Source organism: Cervus canadensis, chromosome 2, assembly GCF_019320065.1.
Source record: "Cervus canadensis isolate Bull #8, Minnesota chromosome 2, ASM1932006v1, whole genome shotgun sequence".
Classification (NCBI taxonomy): domain Eukaryota; kingdom Metazoa; phylum Chordata; class Mammalia; order Artiodactyla; family Cervidae; genus Cervus; species Cervus canadensis.
This window is the reverse complement of record NC_057387.1, coordinates 66,963,104-66,987,998: the sequence shown is the minus strand read 5'-3', so window position 1 is coordinate 66,987,998 and position 24,895 is coordinate 66,963,104. Positions and strand designations below refer to the sequence as shown.

Genomic DNA, 24,895 nt, shown 5'->3' with positions numbered 1-24,895 from the left:
CAGAGGAGGCTGTCAGGCTATAGTCTATGAGGTCGCAAAGAATCAGACAGGGCTGAGCAGCTAACACACACCCTTCAGCTCAGTTCTCTTCGGTATTCAAAGTTCCTTGGTCCCTTTTTTTTTTTTTTTGGCAGCTGGCTCAGAGGTGAATACTGATTTTATGACAAGCAGAAAAACTGGCTTAAATGTATGTCCTTAAGTTATTCTCATCCAGTTCATTTTCCATACTATAGGCACTTATATCACCATTTCTTAGGATAGGTTTTCTGGCACAATCATGGTTTTTGCGGTGATTCTGAAACCATAGTCCTACTGCACAAATTCAGAAAGCTGTCCTTTTGCTTCTTCTCTCTTTGACTTGAACTAAGCTAAATTTGCTACAGGCCCCTTTCCTGATAAGCTCTTGACCTATTACTTTAATTTTTCTTTCCATTATGCTCCAAAATTATTAATGTTCCCTTTTAAATGATATCCTATGGCTCATTTACTCTTACCTCTGATTATGTCACATTGTGATAATTAATTTTAAAAATTTATAAACTTAAATGACTTTGTAAACCTTAAACTCTTTGGAAATGTCTAAACAAATAAGATAATACAGTTGTATTATGAAACATGACAATTTGACTTACATTAGACTTATCCTTAATAAAAGATAACTTCTTTATAGTGACCATTTTTATTTTACACTTTGTGACATATATATTATCTTTTTCTTTGTTCATATTCTTTTTTCATTGTTCAATTGGTATGGACTTGCCATATAGAATTTTACTACATTTAATTTGGAAGGAATAATTTCAGTGAATTTTTCTTTATCATCTTTTTTTCTGGCTTATCATTTGTGTATTAGTTTTATTTATTAGTGTCATTTTCTGCTCAGAAAATTTTAATTCTAAAGTGATCAAACCAGTGAGTATTTGGGGATTCTATTCTTTATACAATGCTAAAAAAAATTCTTCCCAACTCTAGGATTATAAAAAGATGAATTATTTTATTCTAACATTATTGCTTTTGTATTTTTACTTTTAAATATCTATTCCATTTGGAGATTATTTAGTTTGGAGTTGTAGTAAGGACATAACTTTATATATTTTTATGAAATACTGGCATTTGCAGCAATGTGGATGGACCTAGAAAATATTACACTTAGAAAAGTAAGTCAGACAGAGAAATACAAATACTATATGATATCACTTATATATGGGATCTAAAAACTAAAACAAATAAAAGTATATACAAAACAGAAACAAAATCACAGTTATAGGAGACCAATTTGTGGTTATCAGAGGGGAGAGGGAAGGGAGGAGAGACAAATTAGGGATACAGGATTAACAGATACAAACTATTATTGATAAAATAGATAAGCAATAAATATATGCTATTTAGCACAGGAAATTATATCCATTACCTTTTAATAACCTATAATGAAGTACAATCTGCAAAAATACTCTGAATCATTATGTTGTATACCTCAAACTAGCTTAATTTATAAATTAACTATACTTAATTTTTTTTCTTTTTTTTTTCATTTATTTTTATTAGTTGGAGGCTAATTACTTTACAATATTATAGTGGTTTTTGCCATACATTGACATGAATCAGCCATGGATTTACATGTGTTCCCCATCCCGATCTCCCCTCCCGCCTCCCACCCCATCCCATCCCTCTAGATCTTCCCAGCGCACCAGCCCTGAGCACTTGTCTCATGCATCCAACCTGGGCTGGTGATCTGTTTCACCCTTGATAGTATACTTGTTTCAATGCTATTCTCTCAGAACATCCCACCCTTGCCTTCTCCCACAGAGTCCCAAAGTCTGTTCTGTACATCCGTGTCTCTTTTTCTGTTTTGCATATAGGGTTATCGTTACCATCTTTTTAAATTCCATATATATGTGTTAGTATACTGTATTGGTCTTTATCTTTCTGGCTTACTTCACTCTGTATAATGGGCTCCAGTTTCATCCATCTCATTAGAACTGATTCAAATGAATTCTTCTTAATGGCTGAGTAATATTCCATTGTGTATATGTACCACAGCTCCCTTATCCATTCATCTGCTGATGGGCATCTAGGTTGCTTCCATGTCCTGGCTATTACAAACAGTGCTGCAATGAACACTGGGGTGCACGTGTCTCTTTCAGATCTGGTTTCCTTGGTGTGTATGCCAGGGGTGGGATTGCTGGGTCATATGGCAGTTCTATTTCCAGTTTTTTAAGGAATCTCCACACTGTTCTCCATAGTGGCTGTACTAGTTTGCATTCCCACCAACAGTGTAAGAGGGTTCCCTTTTCTCCACACCCTCTCCAGCATCTATTGCTTGTAGACTTTTGGATAGCAGCCATCCTGACTGGTGTGTAATAGTACCTCACTGTGGTTTTGATTTGCATTTCTCTGGTAATGAATGATGTTGAGAAACTTTTCATGGGTTTGTTAGCCATCTGTATGTCTTCTTTGGAGAAATGTCTGTTTAGTTCTTTGGCCCATTTTGTGATTGGGTCATTTATTTTTCAGGAATTGAGCTGCATGAGTTGATTGTGTATTTTTGGCTAATCCTTTGTCTGTTGCTTCGTTTGCTATTATTTTCTCCCATTCTGAACGCTCTCTTTTCACCTTGCTTATAGTTTCCTTTGTTGTGCAAAAGCTTTTAAGTTTAATTAGGTCCCATTTGTTTATTTTTGCTTTTATTTAAAATATTCTGGGAGGTGGGTCATAGAGGATCCTGCTGTGATTTATGTCGGAAAGTGTTTTGCCTATGTTCTCCTCTAGGGGTTTTATAGTTTCTGGTCTTACATTTAGATCTTTAATCCATTTTGAGTTTATTTTTGTGTATGGTGTTGGAAAGTGTTCTAGTTTCATTCTTTTACAAGTGATTGACCAGTTTTCTCAGCACCACTTGTTAAAGAGGTTGTCTTTTTTCCATTGTATATCCTTGCCTCCTTTGTCAAAAATAAGGTGTCCATAGGTACATGGATTTATCTCTGAGCTTTCTATTCTGTTCCATTGATCTATATTTCTGTCTTTGTGCCAGTACCATACTGTCCTGATGACTGTGGCTTTATAGTATAGCCTGAAGTCAGGAAGGTTGATTCCTCCAGTTCCATTCTTCTTTCTCAAGATTGCTTTGGCTATTCGAGGTTTTTTGTATTTCCATACACATTGTGAAATTATTTGTTCTAGTTCTGTGAAAAATACCATTGGTGGCTTGATAGGGACTGCACTGAATCTATAGATTGCTTTGGGTAGTATAGTCATTTTCACAATATTGTTTCTTCCAATTCATGAACACGGTATATTTCTCCATCTATTTGTGGGCCATAAATCTAGCCTTGGTAAATTCAAAAAAATTGAAATCATTCAGTCATCTTTTCTGACCACAATGCAGTAAGATTAGATCTCAATTACAGGAAAAAAACTATTAAAAATTCCAACATATGGAGGCTAAGTAACATGCTTCTGAATAACCAACAAATCATAGAAGAAATCAAAAAAGAAATCAAAATATGCATAGAAATGAATGAAAATGAAAACACAACAACCCAAAACCTATGGGACACTGTAAAAGCAGTGCTAATGGGAAGATTCATAGCAATACAGGCATACCTCAAGAAATAAGAAAAAAGTCAAATAAATAACCTAACTCTATACCTAAAGCAACTAGAGAAGGAAGAAATGAAGAACCCCAGGGTTAGTAGAAGGAAAGAAATCTTAAAAATTAGGGCAGAAATAAATGCAAAAGAAACAAAAGAGACCATGGCAAAAATCAACAAAGCTAAAAGCTGGTTTTTTGAAAAGGTAAATAAAATTGACAAACCGTTAGCCAGACTCATCAAGAAACAAAGGGAGAAGAACCAAATCAACAAAATTAGAAATGAAAATTGAGAAATCACAACAGGCAACACAGAAATACAAAGGATCATAAGAGACAACTACCAGCAGCTCTATGTCAATAAAATGGACAACTTGGAAGAAATGAACAAATTCTTAGAAAAGTATAACTTTCCAAAACTGAACCAGGAAGAAATAGAAGATCTTAACAGACCCATCACAAGCAAGGAAATCGAAACTGTAATCAAAAATCTTCCAACAAACAAAAGCCCAGGACCAGATGGCTTCACAGCTGAATTCTACCAAAAATTTAGAGAAGAGCTAACACCTATCCTACTCAAACTCTTCCAGAAAATTGCAGAAGAAGGCAAACTTCTAAACTCATTCTATGAGGCCACCATCACCCTAATACCAAAACCAGACAAAGATGCCACAAAAAAAGAAAACTACAGGCCAATATCACTGATGAACATAGATGCAAAAATCCTTAACAAAATTCTAGCAAACAGAATCCAACAACATATTAAAAAGATCATACATCATGACCAAGTGGGCTTTATCCCAGGAATGCAAGGATTCTTTAATATCCACAAATCAACCAATGTAATACACTGCATTAACAAATTAAAAAATAAAAACCATATGATTATCTCAATAGATGCAGAGAAAGCCTTTGACAAAATTCAACATCCATTTATGATAAAAACTCTCCAGAAAGCAGGAATAGAAGGAACATACCTCAACATAATAAAAGCTATATATGACAAACTCACAGCAAACATTATCCTCAATGGTGAAAAATTGAAAGCATTTCCCTTAAAGTCAGGAACAAGACAAGGATGCCCACTCTCACCACCACTATTCAACATAGGTTTGGAAGTATTGGCCACAGCAATCAGAGCAGAAAAAGAAGTAAAAGGAATCCAGATAGGAAAAGAAGAAGGAAAACGCTCACTGCAGACGACCTGATCCTCCACATAGAAAACCCTAAAGACTCTACCAGAAAATTACTAGAGCTAAAAATTAACACACAGAAATCCCTTGCATTTCTATACACTAACAATGAGAAAACAGAAAGAGAAATTAAGGAAACAATACCATTCACCATTGCAACAAAAAGAATAAAATACTTAGGAGTATATCTATGTAAAGAAATGAAAGAACTATATACAGAAAACTATATACTTAAATTTTGAAAAAAAATAATTTTACAGGAAATGAAAAATCCCTTATATTTTTATATATGGCAATTAAATTATTTCAACACTATTTGTTAATTATTATTCTACCAAGTTTCATGCAAAGATGGGCACGATAAAAGACAGAAATGGTATGGACCTAACAGCAGCAGAAGATATTAAGAGGAGGTGGCAAGAATACACAGAAGAACTATACAAAAAAGATCTTCATGACCCTGATAATCATGATGATGTGATCACTCACCTAGAGCCAGACATCCTGGAATGCGAAGTCAAGTTGACCTTAGGAAGCATCACTATGAACAAAGCTAGTGGAAGTGATGGAATTCCAGTTAAGCTATTTAAAATCCCCAAAATTGATTCTGTTAAATATGCCAGCAAATTTGGAAAACTCAGCAGTGGAACATGACCTTAAATGGTCAGTTTTCATTCCAATTCCAAAGAAAGCCAATGCCAAAGAATGTTCAAACTACCACACAATTGTACTCATCTCATACGCTAGCAAAGTAATGCTCAAAATTCTCCAAACCAGGCTTCAACAGTACATGAACCATGAACTTCCAGACGTTCAAGCTGGGTTTAGAAAAGGCAGAGGAACCAGAGATCAAATTCCAAACATATGCTGGTTTGTCAAAAAAGCAAGAGAGTTCTGGAAAAACAACTACTTCTGCTTTATTGGTTATGTCAAATCCTTTGACTGAGTGGATCACAAAAAACTGTGGAAAATTCTTAGAGGTGGGAATACCAGACGACATTACCTGACTCCTGAGAAATCTGTATGGCGGTCAAGAAGCAACAGTTAGAACCAGACATGGAACTACAGACTGGTTCCAAATTAGGAAAGGAGTATGTCAAGGCTGTATATTGTCACCCTGCTTATTTAACTTATACGCAGAGTACATCATGGGAAATGCTGGTCTGGACGAAGCACAGGCTGGAATCAAGATCGTCAGGAGAAATATCAATAACCTCAGATACAAAGATGACACCTCCCTTATGACAGAAAGTGAAGAACTAAAGAGCCTCTTGATGAAAATTAAAGAGGAGAGTGAAAAAGCTGGTTTAAAACTCAACATTCAGAAAACTAAGATTATGGCATCCAGTGCCATCACTTCATGGCAAATAGATGGGGAAACATCTCACCCTACCATGGAGACCCTAAACCCCAGGGCTGGCCTGCCTCAGGCCAAACAACTACCAGGGAGAGAGTGCAACTCCACCCATCAATTGATAAGTTTTACTGAACAAGGCCCTGCCCACCAGAGCAAGTCCCTCCCATCCAGAAGCTCATAGGAACCTTTTAGCCTCATGTATCAGAGGGCAGACAGAAGCAAGAAGAAGCACAATCCCACAGCAGCTAAAACAAAAACCATATTACAGAAAGTTAATCATGATGAAAAAGTAGAAAGTTATGTGTCAGATGAATGAACAACATAAAACCCCTTAAAAACAACTAAATGAAGTGGAGACAGGCAACCTTCCAGAAAAAGAATTCAGAATAGGGAAGATGATCCAGGATCACAGTTAAAGAATGGAGGCAAATATTGAGAAGATGGAAGAAATTTTTACCAAGGACCTAGAAGAAATAAAGAACAAATAAACAGAGATGAAAAACATATGAGAAGGAAGCCAAAGCAGAATAACTGAGGCAGAAGAATGGATAATTGACCTAGAGGACAGAACAGTGGAAATCATTGCCACAGAACAGAATATAGAAAAAAGAATGAAAAGAAATGAAGACAGCCTGAGACCTCTGGGACAACATTAAACACTTCAACATTTGGGTCCCAGAAGGAAAAACGAGTGAGAAAGGACCTGAGAAATTATTTGAAGAGATAATAGCTGAAAATTTACCTAACATGGGAAAGGAAATAGTCAACCAAGTCCAGGAAGCACAAAGAATCCCAGGAAGGATAAGCCTAAGGAGGAACACACTAAGACACATAGTAATCAAACTGACAAAAATTAAAGACAGAGATAAAATATTAAAAGCAACAAGGGGAAAATGACGACACACAAGGGGACTCCCATCAGCTGATTGCTCAGCAGAAACTGTACAAGCCAGAAGGGAATGGCATGATATATTTAACGTGATAAAAGGGAAGAACCTACAACCAAAAAATACTCTACCCAGCAAGACTCTCCTTCAGATTTGATGGAGAAATAAAAAGCTTTCCAGTTAAGCAAAATTAAGAGAATTCAGCACCACCAAATCAGCTTTACAACAAACGCTAAAGGAACTAAACACGTCTGGGCAGGAAACACATGAGGAGGAAAAGACCTGCAGAAAATAAACCAAGAACAATTAAGAAAACAGTAAAAGGATACATACACATATCGATAATTACCTGAAATGCAAATGGATTAAATGCACCAAACAAAAGCCATAGACTGACTGGGTAGATGAAAACATGTGCATGTATGCACTTTCACTTACCACATTACTCTGCTTGACCCCCTTCCAAATTGTATGCAATTATTTTATATTGTTAACCATATTTCCATTATGGCTTGTAATTGTAATTATCTTTTTTGTTTGGCTATTGATTGTGAAAACTGATAAACATCTTTTACTAATGTGATTATGTAACTATTACTCACTGAATACCATTGTATCATGATGGGTCAACAGAAAAATAATAAAACTCTATATCACCAAAACTAGGATCTAACAGAAAAACCTGTAATCACTTTTTAAAATCCAGATGCATATCAGAATTATACTGAAATTTTTTGAAAAATACAAACGCTCAGGTTTTTTTTTTCTTTAGAAAAAAGGTTTGCTTTTTTTCTCTAGAGTTCCAGATATGTTTCTAACGAGCAGTCATGTTTAAAAACAACTGGACTATATGATGATCTTTCACTTTTGTCTAGTTTGTTTGTTTCACTTTTTCTATTTCATATTTAGCGCTCCCATTTCATTTAGTTTATGTTCTAAAATTTCTCCATCTCATTTTTTTTGATGTTCTTTTTTAAGTCTTTATCAAGTGTAGTAGAACTTTCATATACATATATATATATGTATAATATATATATTTTAGAAAACTTATGAATTTTTGCCTGATTAAAATATTATGACATTTTCATTCTACTTGTTTGACTTAGTTTGACTAGAATGCTAGATTTCTAATTAAAAAATAGATATGCAACAAGCAACAAAGATTTACTGTATAGCATAGGGAACTATAGTCAATATCTTGTAACATCTTATGATGGAAAATTATTTCAAAAACAATATATGTGTATTTGTGTAACTGAATCAGCTTGCCGTGCACCTGAAACATTGTAGGTCAACTATACTTCAATAAATCTATATATTAAAATAAATAAATACTTCACTGAAAAAAGAAAAAAAAGATAAAGTTAGTCCCCATGTGTTAAGTCAGTAAGCTATAGCTTCACTTGTAAGTTATCATTTTCCCAAAAGAAGGGTGAATTAAACTGTCCTTAACTCCTGGTAGCCCTAGTGTCTACCTTTAAGAAACTCTTCTGATAAACATCTCATGTTTCTATCTTACCCTAAAAGCCACTATTTCCCACAACTCCAACTCCTCTGATCAGACCTTTAGATGTCAGTCAGGCAACTGATGAAACTCGCTTTGAATCTGCATACATCTTTCAATTACATATTACATCATCAGTCTCTACCCAGTAAGTTTCTCCTATTCTCACCCCCGCCCCCCACAAAAGTTCCAGATAGTAATTGCTTGATGGCAATTTTTAAGGTCTTAGAATTTGCTATAGTGCTAAGGGCATTCCAAGTATTCAAAAAATACCCATTTGAAATGAGCTGTTTTGCTGACGGGGCCTGAAAATTACTATTAGGCAATAACAAAGAGCAATTCTTAGAGAAGATGTAAGGAAGTTATTACAAAGCTTTTTTCTTAAGACTTAAATAAGTTAGTAAAACATCCCAGAAGCTCATGATGACAAAGGTCAGTTCCTAGTGTAAAGAAAGTCTCTTCACAAAACAATGAGATTCAAAAAATCAAATATCTATCCATAAGGTTTTTAAACAAGCCACTTAATAAAATAAAGTGACCCATTCCATATTTTCTAAATCTGATATAAGATCAACCTTATCAATACTTTTTAATATAATTTACTGTTAAACTAAACAAAGAAAAGGTCAAAAGTACTTTCAGCATTTTTTGGCTTATAATATTATAGAGTTGTGTCAATGTAGGTTCATTGATTGTAACAAATATACCACTGTGGTATGGGATGTGGATAATGGATACTGTACATATGCGGGGACAGGCAGTACATAGAGACTCTCCTTACTTTTTACTAATTTTGCTATGGACCTAAAAATGCTCTAAAGAAAATGTTTAACTAAAAAAAGAGAATTGTTAATGTGGAATATAACACAAAATATAGGTTCCTGAAAGCAGTATTTCTATACTTATATTATAAAAAATGGAGATAAAATGTTTTTATACATAATACAAAAACTTTGTACTTATTATATAAATAAAACATGATTTCAATTAGAAAAAAGAATATACAAAATTGTCAGAAAGAAAGGAGTAATAACATTCTGCCTCTTAAATATTCACAATTAACATATTGATGGTTGGGATTTTCATGTACTTTTAATGCATATGTGATATAATTAAAAAGTCAGTTTATATTTTTGAACCCTATTAAAAATTACATTAAACAACCTCAGGGGTGTGTGTGTGTATGTGTATGTATGTGTTGTATTTAACAGTAATCAATGGAAAGGGTTCACAGGAGGATTAAATTTGAGTATAATTTGCTCTATTTTACTTTACAGAAATAATATTCAACATGAAATGTAATAGTTTCATCTGTATTAGTTATGATAATAAACCTTTGGAAGCAAAGGAAAATCAATAAAAGTATCTTAGAATTCAAACAAATTAACAGTTCTAAAGCAAATCTTAGTGTAGATGACTCCTATATTATATTATGTTTCCAGGAACTATATAATGTCACAAAGGAGAACAAGATGTGAACATTCATTGTGTTAGAAGTAGTTCAAAGTAAGAAATTTGTTCCAGAGAAACTGATTGGATTGCCCTATTGATCTTTTTCCTCGTTTTGCTGATAACTAGGGAGAATATATGCACCCTCTCCAGAAGATGAGTCAAGATAAAGGGTTTGAAATTCCAATATCCATGCCTCAAGGCAGGAGACTGTTGCTGAAGTCCTAAGAAAAAATTAGAATATGATTCTAGGAGTTGGGCTGCCAAAGAAGATAGAGATCCACAACACATAGAATGTTCTTCCTTTCCAGGAGGTTTTAAGAGTAAAGGTTCCAGGCCATCACGTTTTCTTACCTCTTAGGTGATTCCTTTCCTACTGAACAACATATTACTAAACCAGCTTAAGGAAGCTTCAGATGTGAGGTTATGAGGGCAACAGGAGAGGAAGCAACTAAGCTGCTCGAAGGGTGCAACAAAACATTGTGCAAATCAAGACTCAGGGAAAGGAGCAGTGATCACCACAAGAGACGAAGCCAGACCTGCTTTTGAGTATTTGAGTGTCTCTTGTGGAGGCACGGGTCAGCAGTGGCCGACCACGGGGGTTCTCAAGGTAGCAGCAGTCCTAGAAGGCGCAGGGTATGGCATAAGTCCTCTTGGAGAAGGTCGCCATTAGCCCCACCATAGAGTCGCCGAGCAGGTGACCCACAAACTGGAGAACAATTATACCAAAGAAGTTCTCACACTGCTATGAAAGTTGTAGGCCCACAACAGATTTCTGAACCTGGCTATCCGGCAAAGAAACTGAGAACCTCCGGGGAATTATACTTGTAGGCAAATGAGATTTTGATTAAAAAACTTCCAAAGGACTGAGGAAACAGACTCTTGGAAGGCACAAACAGAATCCTGTGCACAGTAGGCCCTAGGAGAAAGGAGCAGTCACCCCACAAGAGACTGAGTCAGACTTGCCTGTATAAGTCCTTTTGAAGTAGGTCACTCAGGCCAAACTACAGGGAGTGAAAACAAACCCACCCATCAGCAAAAAATTAAAGATTTACTGAGCATGGCCTTGCCCACCAAAGTAAGACCCAGTTCTCCACATAGTCCATCCCTTCCATCAGGAAGCTTCTATAGGCCTCTTTCCTTATCAATCAGAGAAGAGATAGAATGAAAACTACAATCACAGAAAACTAATCAAACTGATCACATGGATCACAATCTTGTCTAACTCAATGAAACAAAGAGCCATACCATGTAGGGCCACCCAAGATGGATGGGTCATGGTAGAGAGTTCTGACAAAATGTGGTCCACTGGAGAAGGGAATGGCAAACCACTTCAGTATTCTTGACTTGGGAAAGCCATGAACAGTATGAAAAGGCAAAAATATATGACACTGAAAGATGAACTCCCCAGGTCGGTAGGTGCCCAAGATGCTACTGGAGAAGAGTGGAGAAATAGCTCCAGAAAGAATGAAGAGACAGAGGCAAAGAAAAAACAATGCCCAGTTGTGAATGTGACTTGTGATGGAAGTAAAGCCCAATGCTGTAAAGAACAATACTGCATAGGAACCTATGAATCAAGGTAAACTGGAAGTGGTCAAACAGGAGACGGCAAGAGTGCACACTGACATTTCAGCAATCAGTGAACTAAAATGGACTGGAATGGGCGAATTTAATTCAGATGACCATTATATCTCCTACTGTGGGCAAGAATCCCTTAGAAGAAATGGACTAGCCCTATTCATAAGTCAACAAAAGAGTCCAAAATGCAGTATCTGGGTGCAATCTCAAAAATGACAGAATGATCTTGGTTCATTTCCAAGGCAAACCATTCAACATCACAGTAATCCAAGTACATGCCCCAACCACTAATGCCAAAGAACCTGAAGTTGAAAGGTTCTGTGATGACCTACAAGACCTTAGAAGTAACACCCCCAAAAGATATCCTTTTCATCACAGGAGATTGGGATGAAAAAGTAGGAAGTCAAGATATACCTGTAGTAATAGGCCTCAAGTTTGGCCTTTGAGTACAAGATGAAGCAGGGCAAAGGCTAACAGAGTTTTGCCAAGAGAATTCTCTGGTCATAGCAAACATCCTCTTCCAACAACACAAGAGAAGAATCTATACATGAACATCACCAGATGGTCAATACTTAAATCAAACTGATTATATCCTTTGTACTCAAAGATGGAGAAGCTCTATCCAGTCAGCAAAAACAAGAGTGAGAGTTGACGGTGGCTCAGATCATGAACTCCTTATTGCAAAATTCAGACTTAAATTGAAGAAAGCAGGGAAAACCACTAGGCCATTCAGGTATGGCCTAAATCAAATCCCTTACAATAATGCAGTGGAAGTGACAAATAGATTCAAGAGATTAGATCTGATAGACAGAGTGCCTGAAGAACTATGGGCCAAACAGTTCATAACACTGTACAGGAGGTAGTGATCAAAACCATCTCCAAGAAGAAGAAATTCAAAAAAGCAAAATGGTTGTCTGAGGGGGCCTTAAACATAGCTGAAAAAAAAAAGAAGAGAAGTAAAAGGCAAAGGAGAAAAGGAAATATATACCCATCTGAATGCAGAGTTCAAAAGAATAGCAAGGACAGATGAGAAAGACTTAGGTGAACAATGCAAAGAAATAGAGAAAACAATAGAAAGGGAAGATCTCTTCCCCTTCTAGAGATCTCTTCAGGAAAATTAGTGATACCAAGGGAACATTTCATGCAAAGATGGGCACAATAAAGGACAGAAATGCATCTAACAGAAACAGAAGATGTTGAGAAGAGGTGGAAAGAATACACAGAAGAACTACAGAAAAAAGATCTTCATCACCCAGATAACCACGATGGTGTGATCACTCATCTAGAGCCAAGCATTCTAGAGTGTGAAGTCAAATGGGCCTTAGAAGCACCATTATGAACAAAGCTAGTGAAGGTGATGAAATTCCAGTTGTGCTATTTCAAATTCTAAAGATCCTGTTAAAGTGCTGCAGTCAATAGGCCCAAAAAAATTTGGAAAACTCAGCCACAGGACCAGAAAAGATCAGCTTTCATTCCAATTTTAAAGAATGGCAATGCTAAAGAATGTTCAAACTACCACACGATTACACTCATTTCACATGCTACAAGGTAATTCTCAAAAATCTTTCAAACTAGGATTCAACAGTATGTGTATTGAGAACTTCCCAATGTAGAAGCTGGATTTAGAAAAGACAGAGGAACCAAAGATCAAATTGCCAACATCTGTTGGATCACAGAAAAAGCAAGAGAATTCCAGAAAATAATCTACTACTGCTCATTGACTATGCTAAAGCCTTTGACTGTGGGGATCACAACAAACTGTGGAAATTTCTTCAAAGGATGGGAATACCAGACTACCTTACCCATCTCCTGAAAAAAACCTGTATGCAGGTCAAGAAGCAACAGCTAGACTTGAACATGGAAAAACAGATTGGTTCCAAATTGGGAAAGGAATACATCCAGGCTGTATATTTTCACCATGCTTATTTAACTTAAATGCAGAGTACATCATGCAAAATGCCGGGCTGAATGAAGCACAAGCTGGAATCAAGATTGCTGGGAGAAATGTCAACAACCTCAGATATGCAGATGATACCATCTTATGGCACAATGCAAAAAGGAACTAAAGAGCCTTTTGATGAAGGTGAAAGAGGAGAGTGAAAAAGCTGACTTAAAACTCAACATTCAAAAAACTAAGAAAAGGCATCTGGTCCCATCTTCTGGTCCCATCTGCTCCCATCCTACTTCATGGCAAATAGATGGGGAAACAATGGGTATGGTGACTTTATTTTCTTGGGCTCAAAAATCACTGTGGATGGGGACTGTAGCCATAATATTAAAAGATGCTTGTTCCTTGGAAGAAAAGCTATGAAAACCTAGATTGCATATTAAAAAGCAGTGATGTTCCTTTGCCAACAAAGATCTGAATAGTCAAAGCTATGGCTTTCCAGTAGTCATGTATGGATGTGAGAACTGGATCATAAAGAAGCCTGAGCTCTGAAGAACTGACACTTTGAAATGTTGTATTACAGAAGACTCTTGAGAGTCCTTTGGACTGCAAGGAGCTCAAACCAGTCGATCCTAAAGGAAATCAACCCTGAATAGTCATTGGAAGGACTGATGCTGAAGCTAAAGCTCCAATACTTTGGCCACCTGATGGGGAGAGCTGACTCACTGGAAAAACCCTGATGCTGGGAAAGACTGAAGGCAGGAGAGGAAGGGGATGACAAAGGATGTGACGGATGGACGCCATCACCGACTCAATGGACATGAGTTTGAGCAAGCTCCAGGAGGTGGTGAAGGACCGGGAAGCCTGCTGTGCTGCAGTCCATCCAGTCACAAGGAGTTGGACATGACTGAGCAACTGAACAACAACAAAGCTAGTCTGAAAGAAATACATGACAAATTGCTTTCCCTGACTCCAAATCTTTATCCTTTAGGTTAGAATGAGTGTGACTTTCTCTTATACTATATCCCTTCTAAAATTCATGTTTGCAATATAGAAAATAACTATTCAAGATAAAAAAGCATAGGTAACAAAGAATATCTCATAGTGTAGCCCAGGTTACTAAAATATTGCAATTGAATTTTAGATCAAAGCCTCAGTTAGGAACTGCTTTGTTTGTTATTACTTTCTATAGATATACTCTCCTTGGTAACTTTTGAGTAAAAGGATTGACTGTGCCAAAGCAGATTTCAAATAGTTTTGGGTGCCCCAGCAAAATTCATCATAATATCTAGATTTTCAAAAAAATTCTCCATAATAATATATAAATGTCCCTGAAGCTTGATCTAATTACCACCAAATTCTATATTTATGTTGGTCTATTCAGTAACAGGAGAAAAACTACCCTCTGATGAAAATCTGTAAGCCAGGGACAAATAATGTCCATAGCAATTGTTTTAGATTCTCAATTTCTTCTATGTAAATACATTTTTTTTCAGATTGTTTTATCATAGCTTCTGATTTTTGGTTCTGCATCTCATTTACAGTTTATTCTTGCACCATGAACTCTGGGTGTTTATAGGGACTTCTGGCTTTAAAACACAGCATTTCCTAAATGAATGTGACTTGAACTCACTACTGGGCTCTTTCCATTTTGGGTTACCATAAATATCAGAAATTTTAAGCCGTTAGGAGACTAAGCACATTTCATCTCAAAACAGGAGCAGATTCAGACAATGATTACTTTATCTAATTACTGAAACCTGAATTCCATTCTTGATTAACCCTTTCCATTACTTTACTTACAGTATATTTTTCTAATGAGCTTCCATTATAAAATGCTGATATTTTCTCAAGCCTTCCCCTTTCCCTACTCCCTAACTTCTTTAGTGTTTTCTGGATGCTAGGTTCTCTTAGGCACTCTAGGGTATTAATTATTCTCACTATAGTTTCCAACAAACCAAGTCAATAATGACTAGACAAGTGAGTAGTAAAAATAATAAAAGAATAATATATCAACAGAATGAGCTGAAGAAAAGACTAAAAATGAAACTAACAGAAGATGGAGTGGCAATTTTATATAAAAGGCATAGATTCAAAGATGAATCTTACAGAGAACAATTACTTCAGTTACTTTAGGAAAGTGAGCTTTGGTCTGCCCTGGTGGCTCTGTGGTGGAGAATCTGCCTGTCAGTGCAGGAGACACAGGTTTGATTCCTGACCCAGGGAGATTCCACAGGACACAGCTACAGAAGCCCACACACTCCAGAGCCCATGCTCTCCAACAAGAGACGCCATCACAACGAGAAGCCCACACACTGCTAGGAAGAGTAGCCTGGCTTACCACAATTAGAGAAAAGCCTGAACAGCCGTGAAGGATCAGCCCAGCAGAAAACACATTTAAAAAAGAAAGTGAGCTTTGAGATAACTTCAATAATGTTCTATGAATAATGGTCCATGAATGGTAGCTAGAAGCAGTGAAAAAAGGGTAAGACTATAAAGAATAGTTTTTAATAAATGACATTATCAGGGATGTGGTTAATAGAATCACTAACATCAAGGAGCTTTAGAAAACTCCATATAATTAATATATTTTAGCAAAAGATTTGTAATATTCAAAATACTTCCAAAGATCCAAAATTGTATATTTTACATATCTTCATAGGTATTAAATAACATAACCTTTATAATATACATTATTCCTATTTATGTATCTGTAATAGTTGTTTGCTATAACACAACATATTATATATGAATGTATGTATATATGGACCATATATATTTACATATGGTTGTTAGCTATTGGCATACCTAAATTTATTATCAGTATACAACATATCCATATCCAACTTGGATATCAGAATACAACATCAGTGAAAGTCTTCTCTATATAAAGCATATAAAAAGCATGTCACATGCTGAAATAGTAAGTTTATATTCTACAGAGGGCCAAAAGATGTTTCATATAATCTTTACAGTGCATACTATCATCTGGAGTAAATTAATACAGTTGGCACTGAGTGTTAGTGAGGAAAATGTTTTGAATAGGATAATCTGCTTTTTAAAACCTATCCTTTTATTCAATGGAAAAACTTTAGCAGGATTTAAGGGACTGAGGATGTTACTATATCTACTGTGTCTAGAACACATGTCCTCAATTACACTGAGATCATACTAATTGCAGTCTGAGCATTTTGTATTTTCTTCTAATTATGTTAATATAATAGAAACATTTGTAGCTTAGGCTACTCAGGTACAATTGCAAATATGAAGGAGTTTACATACCAAACAGTGCTTTACAATTCACAAAAAGTTCATTTCAGTTAATTATACTATAATGCCAAGTTTTCATTTTTACAATTACCTAGTGTTCAAAGCAAAACTCTAAAAAATAAAAAAAGGCACAAATTTTGAGGTCAGAAGATCTCCGAGTTTAAGTCCCAGCAATGTCACTTATCTGTCTGGCTTTTAGCAAGTTAATTGACCCCTCTGAGCTTTAGTTTCCCTATTTATAAAAAAAAGAGGTAAAAGTACCTATATAACAGTATTGTGAAGAATAAACTACCTACCACTTGCAAAATACCTAGCACAGTGCCTGGTACATAGTAGGCACTCAATAAATACAAATTTCTTTCTATTTTTATTGTGTCCTTAAAGCAATATATAATTTAGCATACATCACTCAGTGAATATTTTGTTATATATATAATTATCAGTCTTTAATAAACTAAATATTTCTTTATGCTTTCAGCTACTGAGAAGAGATTTTATATCACTATTAACAATTACTTGCAATAATTAATAAGAGAAAACATATATACAAAGCACAAATTAGTTTTGGATTGATTAATATACCACAAAAATTATATTTATACTATATGACTTTTATCATATCACAAAAATATCAAGAATATTAACAAGATAGAAGATATTAACAGAGATTAAAGAAATCATTAATACAATATAAACTATAATTATAGTATCTTAACAATATTTCAAATAAACATAATAAAAAATAAAGAAATAAAAATAGCAATAAAAAAGAAACATAATAAAATAATTGTACTTACATGTTTCCAACGTGCAAACTTTTCTGTTATATTAGTTCCAGGCTGAAAAATGAGTTCCTTAAAGAGTTTATCATCAAATCCTTTGTGCTTGTAAATCCATCTTTTTTCACATTCACTAATGGGTTTTTCATGTTTTTTATACAAAAACAAGTGGCTGAATTAAGGGAGGAAGGGGGAACTGCTGTTTAGTCTTTTTGCCAAAAAATGTGGAAGAAAACTACTTATGAGTTCACTTACATTTTAGAAAACATAGTGGTAAATTTAATATACTTGTTTTCATATTATTACTATATAAAACTATTTAGGCACTCTAGGACTTTCTCATCAACATTCATCAAGGGATGAATGAGTGTTGAGAAATCTCTGGTGATATGAATGCCCAAACAATTATCAAACTACACATGGCTATGCATTTTATAATATAATGTTAGAGAGAACATGACTAAATTATCTATAGGGATATAAGATAACCAATGTGAGCTCTTCTTACTTTCCTTCTCCATTTAAGAAATGACTTATTTCAAAAAAAAAAAAAAGAAATAACTTATTCCCACCTAGGAACACTACTCTACAGCAACACTGTTCACAAGAATGTAATGTATGCCATAGAATGACTTAAAAGTTTCTACTAGCTACACTAAAAAACAGTGAAAAGAAATAGATGAGATTATTTTCAATACAGTTGACACATGAACACCACAAGTATGAACTACATGAGTCAATTATTCATGAATTATTTTGCAATAAAAAAAGTACCATACTATCTTGGTTGGTTGAATCTACCACGCTGCAAAAACCACAGGTATACAGGACCAAGGGTAAAAGACTAGAGCATCTGCAAATTCTGGTACTTGCAGCAGGTCCTGAAACCAACCTCTTGCAGATAAAAAGATGACTATATTATGTTTTATTTAATTTAATGTATTCAAAATATCACTAGATAAATGACATCAACAAATTAATATTGTAATAATAAAATACTAAACATTAGCTCTATAAGATCAATAACAAGGGATAACATCTCTCACCCAACCTATTCAACATGGTACTCAAAGCCCTGCTCAGTCCAATGAGGCAATAAGAAGAAAATCATATCCAATCTAATCTTTGAGAACAGATGCAAAAATTCTAAACATGAGTAAAAAGAATCCAGCAATGTAAGCAAAGAATAATGAGAACACTATGATTAAGTATTACAAAGCTCATTACATAAATAATAGAGAGAAAATGTAAAAATATATAAATGGAGGCAGAAAGGCACTAGATAAAATTCAGTAACCAATCATTATTCAAAAATTTTTAAGAGAGGATATCAAAGTAAGCTACTTCAATATCATATAGACAGATCACCAAAAACCAGTAATATTCATTATATGTGATAAAAGTGCAAAATCATTTGAACTAAAATGATGAAACAGGTAGGAAGCTTACTGCTACCATTACTATTAAACAGCAAAAAAAAAATTAAGCAAGGAAAGCAATTTTTCCATTTCTGAAATTTTTAAAGTGGCCTCTATCAATGCATTCCTTCACTTAAATATTTTCACTGATGATCTAAAAATCAGGGTGAAATAATTAAAAGAATAAAACTTACTATGATTCAACTAAGACAGAAGTCTACTTTGCTTGCATGCAGTCTACACTGGTTGAGCAGTGCTGCTCCATAAAATAATTCCGTCTTTCCTCACCATACCTAAGTGTTAGTTGCTCAGTCATGTCCGACTCTGCGATCCCATGGACTCTAGTCCATCAGGCTCCTCTGTCCATTGTATTCTCCAGGCAAGAATGCTAGAGTGGGTAGACAATTCCCTTCTCCAAGAGATCTTCCCAACCCAGGGATCAAACCCAGGTCTCCTGCATTGCAGGCAGATTCATCACTGAACCACCAGGAAAGCCATGTGCAAAGACACTGTCATTGACCCACATGACTAATGCACTTCAGTCCATGGGAAGTGAGAGGCATAAAAACAAAGGGGATCCAATTACCATTTAAGTATTTGAAGCAACAACTGCAGCCATTAATTCTTTTCACTTACAAATCTAACAAAAATATAGTCAGATGAACACACTTACCTGTAAGTAAAATTGGTTAATAAATATCTAGTAGTTACTTAACTACTAAAAGAAAAAGAAAACAATGGATTTTCAAGAAAAAATTAGTATCTTAAAAATGACCAGTAAGTGCTCTCTAAACAGAAGTCTGTAATACCATGAAGCTGACATTCTCTGATAAGTAGAATTAGATAATAGAGAAATAGAACACAAAATAAATAACAAGTGAATTGCTTTTCACATACACTGAACTTAGTATTGCTAAGAGGACATAAGATACAGTAAGAATATTAGAAAAACATTCGAGTAAAGCAAACAAGAAATACAAAGGCAAAAGTATGCTTAAGGAGACCACAACACATTTGACATGTTTGAAGAATGCGAAGAAGTTCAGGGAAATGGATAGTCACTGCAGAGTTTTGACAGAAGAGTGGCTTTAAGTTCAGAGAAGATCAAGATGGTGGAATAGGAGGACATGGAACTCACCTCCCCCCATGAAAACACATCAAAAATACATCTACATGTGGAACAATCCAGAAAAGTAATCATAACTTGAAGAAATATTCCTGCATGACCAAATCTGTGAGAAAATTCACACAGAAGCAGGTAGGAAGGGAAGACATGGGATCAGGTCAGGAGCTGTGCCCCTGGGAGGGAGACTCAGAGGAAAAAAGATATTACACAGGTGGAGACCCTCCTTGGGGAAAGAGCTGTTCAAATCACACACAGAGCACCCAGCCTTGGAGTCCGACACTGGGAAGATGAGCCCACTTTGCTGGCTCCAGGGCTAGTGGGACTAACAGCAGGGCTGTGGGAAGCCTGCTTGTGAGAAGCATGCACAGGCTCACTTGATCCCGACACAGGGCAGAGAGAGAGAAGACTGCAGGGTGGTTGGCTGGTTTCCCACAACCACCCTGGCCTGCATACCAACCTAAGAAGAGTAGTCACTCATGACGCACCTCCGCACTGGGGTCAGGGACGTGATACACCGCCACACCGTGGCTGAGCAACAAAGGACAAAAGCTTAGACCCAAAGCCGCAACCGAGCCACCAGGGGCAGCCACTCCTGGTGCTCACAAAAGCAGTGCCTTGAAGCCACCCAGGTCCCTGCCCAGGCCAGACCTCCACAGCCAGACCTTGGGTCCTGGCCCACACCAAGCACATAGGAACAGCACTGGGTCAAACAAGTAGATGTTTTGGATGAAATGGAAAAATTCCCCCAAAGATACAAATTTCCAAAACTAACTTAATAAGAAGTAAGAAACCTAAACAGACTTTTAACAAGCAAAAAAACAAAAACAAAAACCCTCACTGAATTAATAATTTAACATATTCTCATAAAGGAAAGCCCAGGCCAAGATGACTTCACTGGTGAATTCTACCAAACATTTAAGGATAAAATAAAATCCTTCACAAACTTCCACTCTTCCAGAAAATAATGGGGGGAACATTTTTCAATATATTTTTATGATTCCAGGGGAAGTTTTGCTAGCATGCCAGAAAGTGACAGATTCTTTTTTTATAAAAGGAATGGAAAATCCTTTGTAATACAGAGGTTTCCAGTGTGAAATCATTTGCTTTAGCAAGATTACCTTAGAAGCAATAGGAAAGATTATTTTTTAAAATTAGAGGATCCAACTCCCTTGCCAATTCCATTATCAGAAAGATAGTGATTTAGATACAAAATAGTAACAAACTATGGAATTAGAATACTTCTAATAACTAACATCTGGAAAGCACAGCCTATGTGCCAATCAATTCTGAGCACCTAACAGGTATTGTCTCAATCTGCCCTCACAAACATTACTGTCCCTATATATTGAGTCTCAGAGGAAGTTTAACTCACTCAAGGGCCAAGAGAAAAAGAATGGGCCTACCAGGTCTCTCAATTTCTAGGTCAGGTCACTTCTCACCCCAAAGAGATTCACTAGTATACCAGTAGGTAATTTTGTGAAGAAAGCTGAGCACCGAAGAATTGATGCTTTTGAACTATGGTGTTGGAGAAGACTCGAGAGTCCCTTGGAATGCAAGGAGATCCAACCAACCCATCCTAAAGGAGTTCAGTCCTGGGTGTTTATTGGAAGGACTGATTCTGAAGCTGAAACTCCCATACTTTGGCCAGCTCAAGTGACCTCATTGGAAAAGACCCTGATGCTGGGAGGGATTGGGGGCAGGAGGAAAAGGGGACGACAGAGGATGAGATGGCTGGATGGCATCACCGACTCAATGGACATGAGTTTGAGTAAACTCCAGGAGTTGGTGATGGACAGGGAGGCCTGGCGTGCTGCAATTCATGGGGTTTCAGAGTTGGACACTTTGCACTGAGCAACTGAACTGAACTGAACTTTGCAGAACAGCTTTCTGGCACTCTGGTGGGTAGCTTACCAGCAATTACAAAAATAAAGAACTCCACAGGCATCAGAAATGGCAAAAATTCCTCAGGATTTTTGGTTGTTTGGCACTCTTCCTTATTTTGGGCACTAATGAGTTCTATTGATCTTCACTCACCACTCATAATTTTTGCTTTTACTTTGGTTATTCTAGTCATTTTCTAAGAGGCACGTTGGGAAGCCTTTCTTAGTTTTCATTTTTCTTCATTGTGAATAAAAAATTCTCTCAACCTATTTATTGTTTCTTCTCTTCAGGAGAAGTGAATGCTAAAAGCGGGGTGGCGGGGGGCATTTCAGTTCATTTTCATACTGAAACTCAAACCATAAACAATTACAACAGGAAAATTTTAGTCTTGTTTTCCAGATTTTACCCTGGATCCTTATTTATCTTAGTTTCAAGTACTAAATTGAGTGTATTGTTTTCCAATTATTGTTAAAAAAAAGTCTCAAGTATTTCTAAAATGCTATAAATTTATGACTTTCTTTCATCTATAGTTTCTTTGGTTTTCAGCTCTTATGGGCCAGAAAGGTCTTCACAATTACCTTACAGGCCAGGAACCTCTTCACAACTATCAGCACAAAGGTAACCTGTAACCGATGTAATAACCTACACATCTGGGATAATTTTAGAAAAAGTGGTCAAAAATTAAAAACTATCCTTTATTTAAAACTCCTCTTCATTCATATTTGATTTTTAACATTTTAATTAAACAACAACAAAACTCAACAAGACACAATAGTCTGCATATTATTTGCTACTGCAGATTTCATATAATCAGCAACTTTGATTAAAGTATAGAAATAGACATGTAAGATCTTAACAAGTATGGAATTGTGATTGCTATTAAAAATGTAGAAGTTAACTTCAACTTGCCAAGAAAGGAAGCAAGAGAAGGAAAAAGCAGAGTAGAGGGGAGGACTGCGTAAGGTTTGGCTGCTATTCATGTAATCCCTTAAACTAAAATCTTTGGTGACACCCACTGTGTGCTAATTTTTGTGTTAATTTAAAATTTTTTTAATGGATTTTACATTTTAGATCAGTAATATGTTCATAGAAAAACTGAGATGAAGGTAGAGAGAATTCTTATATATCCTTTGCTCCCACACATGCATAGCCTCCCTCATGATTAACATCCCCAACTAGAACGGTACATTACAATTGATGAATATACATTGATACATTACTACCATTCAAAGACCATAGTTTATATCAGTGTTGAATGTCAGTGGTGTACATTGTGTGGATTTGCACAGATGTACAATGACAAGTAATCATCATAATATATGATATTGAGTATTTCACTGCCCTAGAAATCCTCTGTTCTCTCCCTGTGGCAATCACTGATTTTTGTATTATCATAAGAGTCTTGCATTTTCCAAAATGTCAGGTGGTTTGAATCACAAAGTATGTAGCCTTTTCAATTCTTTCAGTTGGTAATATACATTTAAATTTCCTCCATCCCATTCATGGTTTCATAGCTCATTTTTTGTCACTAACATGATTCTATCATCTGGATCCATCATATTATTTATTCACCCATTCACCTACTAAAGGATGTTTTGGTTGCTTCCAAAGTTTTGCCATTACAAGTAAAATTGCTATAAACAATCATGGATAGGTTCTTGTGTAGGCATACATTTACAACTGCTTTGGGTAAATACCAAGAAGTGTATGGCAAGGATCATAAGGCAAGAGTATGCTATTTTTTTATTTCATTGATTTCTGCTCTAATTATTATGTTTCTGTGTACCTTAATTTGTTCTCCTTTCCTAATTGCCTAAAGTTGAAGCTTACATGACTGCTTTTAGACATTTATTCCTTTCTAATACATGCATTTAGTCCTATATATGTTCCTCTAAGCACTACTTTATCTGCATCCCACAAATTTTTATCAGTCTTGATTTAATTTTCATTTAGCCCAAAGTGTTTTAAAATTTCTCTTGAGAGTTCTTCTTTAACCCATGTTTTATTTGGAAGTGCTAGAAGTTTTTAGTCTCCAAGCAAATTGGAATTTTCCAGCTAAATTTCTGTTTCTGACGTCTTGCTTCATTCCACTGTCTCTGAGAGCACACACTGTGTTTTCCATCCTTTTAAAGTTGTGTTTCATGGCCCAGAATGTGGTCTATTTGGGTGAATGTTCCATGTAAGCTTGAGATGAATCTGGATTCTGTTGCTGTGTTGCATAAGTGTCCTTTTTATTCTGTTGATTGATGATGTAGAGGTCAACTATGTTCTATCTGATTTTTTGCCTGCTAGATCTACTTCTAATAACCAGAGTTGATTTTCCCACTAAAATAATCGATTCATTTGTTTCTCATTTGTAAGTGGTCTATTCATATTTTCTATTTATTTCTGATTCAGTCTTGGGAGGTTGTACCTTTCCAAGAATTTGCACATTTCTTCTTGGTTGTCCATTTTGTTGGCATATAGTTGCTTATAGTATTTAATATACAGCCTTGATGTACTGCTTTCCCAATTTGGAACCAGTCTGGTGTTCCATGCCCAGTTCTAACTGTTGCTTCTTGACCTGCATACACATTTCTCAGGATGCAGGTAAAGTGGTCTGGTATTCCCATCTACTGAAGAATTTTCCACAGTTTTCTGTGATCCACACAGTCAAAGGCTTTAGCATAGTCAATAAAGTAGAAGTAGGCTTTTTCCCTGGAATTCTCTTGCTTTTTCTCTGATCCAACAGATGTTGGCAATTTGTTCTCTGGCTCCTCTGCCTTTTCTAAATCCAGCTTGAACATCTGCAGATTCTCGGTTCATGTACTGTTGAAGCCTAGCTTGGAGAATTTTGAGCAGTACTTTGCTAGTCTGGGAGAAGACAGCAATGGTGCAGTAGTTTTAACATTCTTTGGCATTGCCTTTCTTTTGGATTGGAATGAAAAAATGACTGTTTCCAGTCCTGTGGCCACTACTGAGTTTTCCAAATTTGCT

At 35.9% G+C, this 24,895-nt stretch overlaps 1 protein-coding gene across 1 annotated transcript in view; it reads right to left on the bottom strand.

The window, feature by feature from the left end:
* The window catches only part of LRRIQ3 (leucine rich repeats and IQ motif containing 3), a 198,129-nt gene that overhangs the window by 103,670 nt on the left and 69,564 nt on the right, over nt 1–24,895 (bottom strand). The window contains exon 7 of the mRNA XM_043460967.1: nt 17,513–17,666. Coding sequence (XP_043316902.1) covers nt 17,513–17,666 — 154 coding nt within the window. The remainder of the gene's footprint in view (nt 1–17,512; nt 17,667–24,895) is intronic.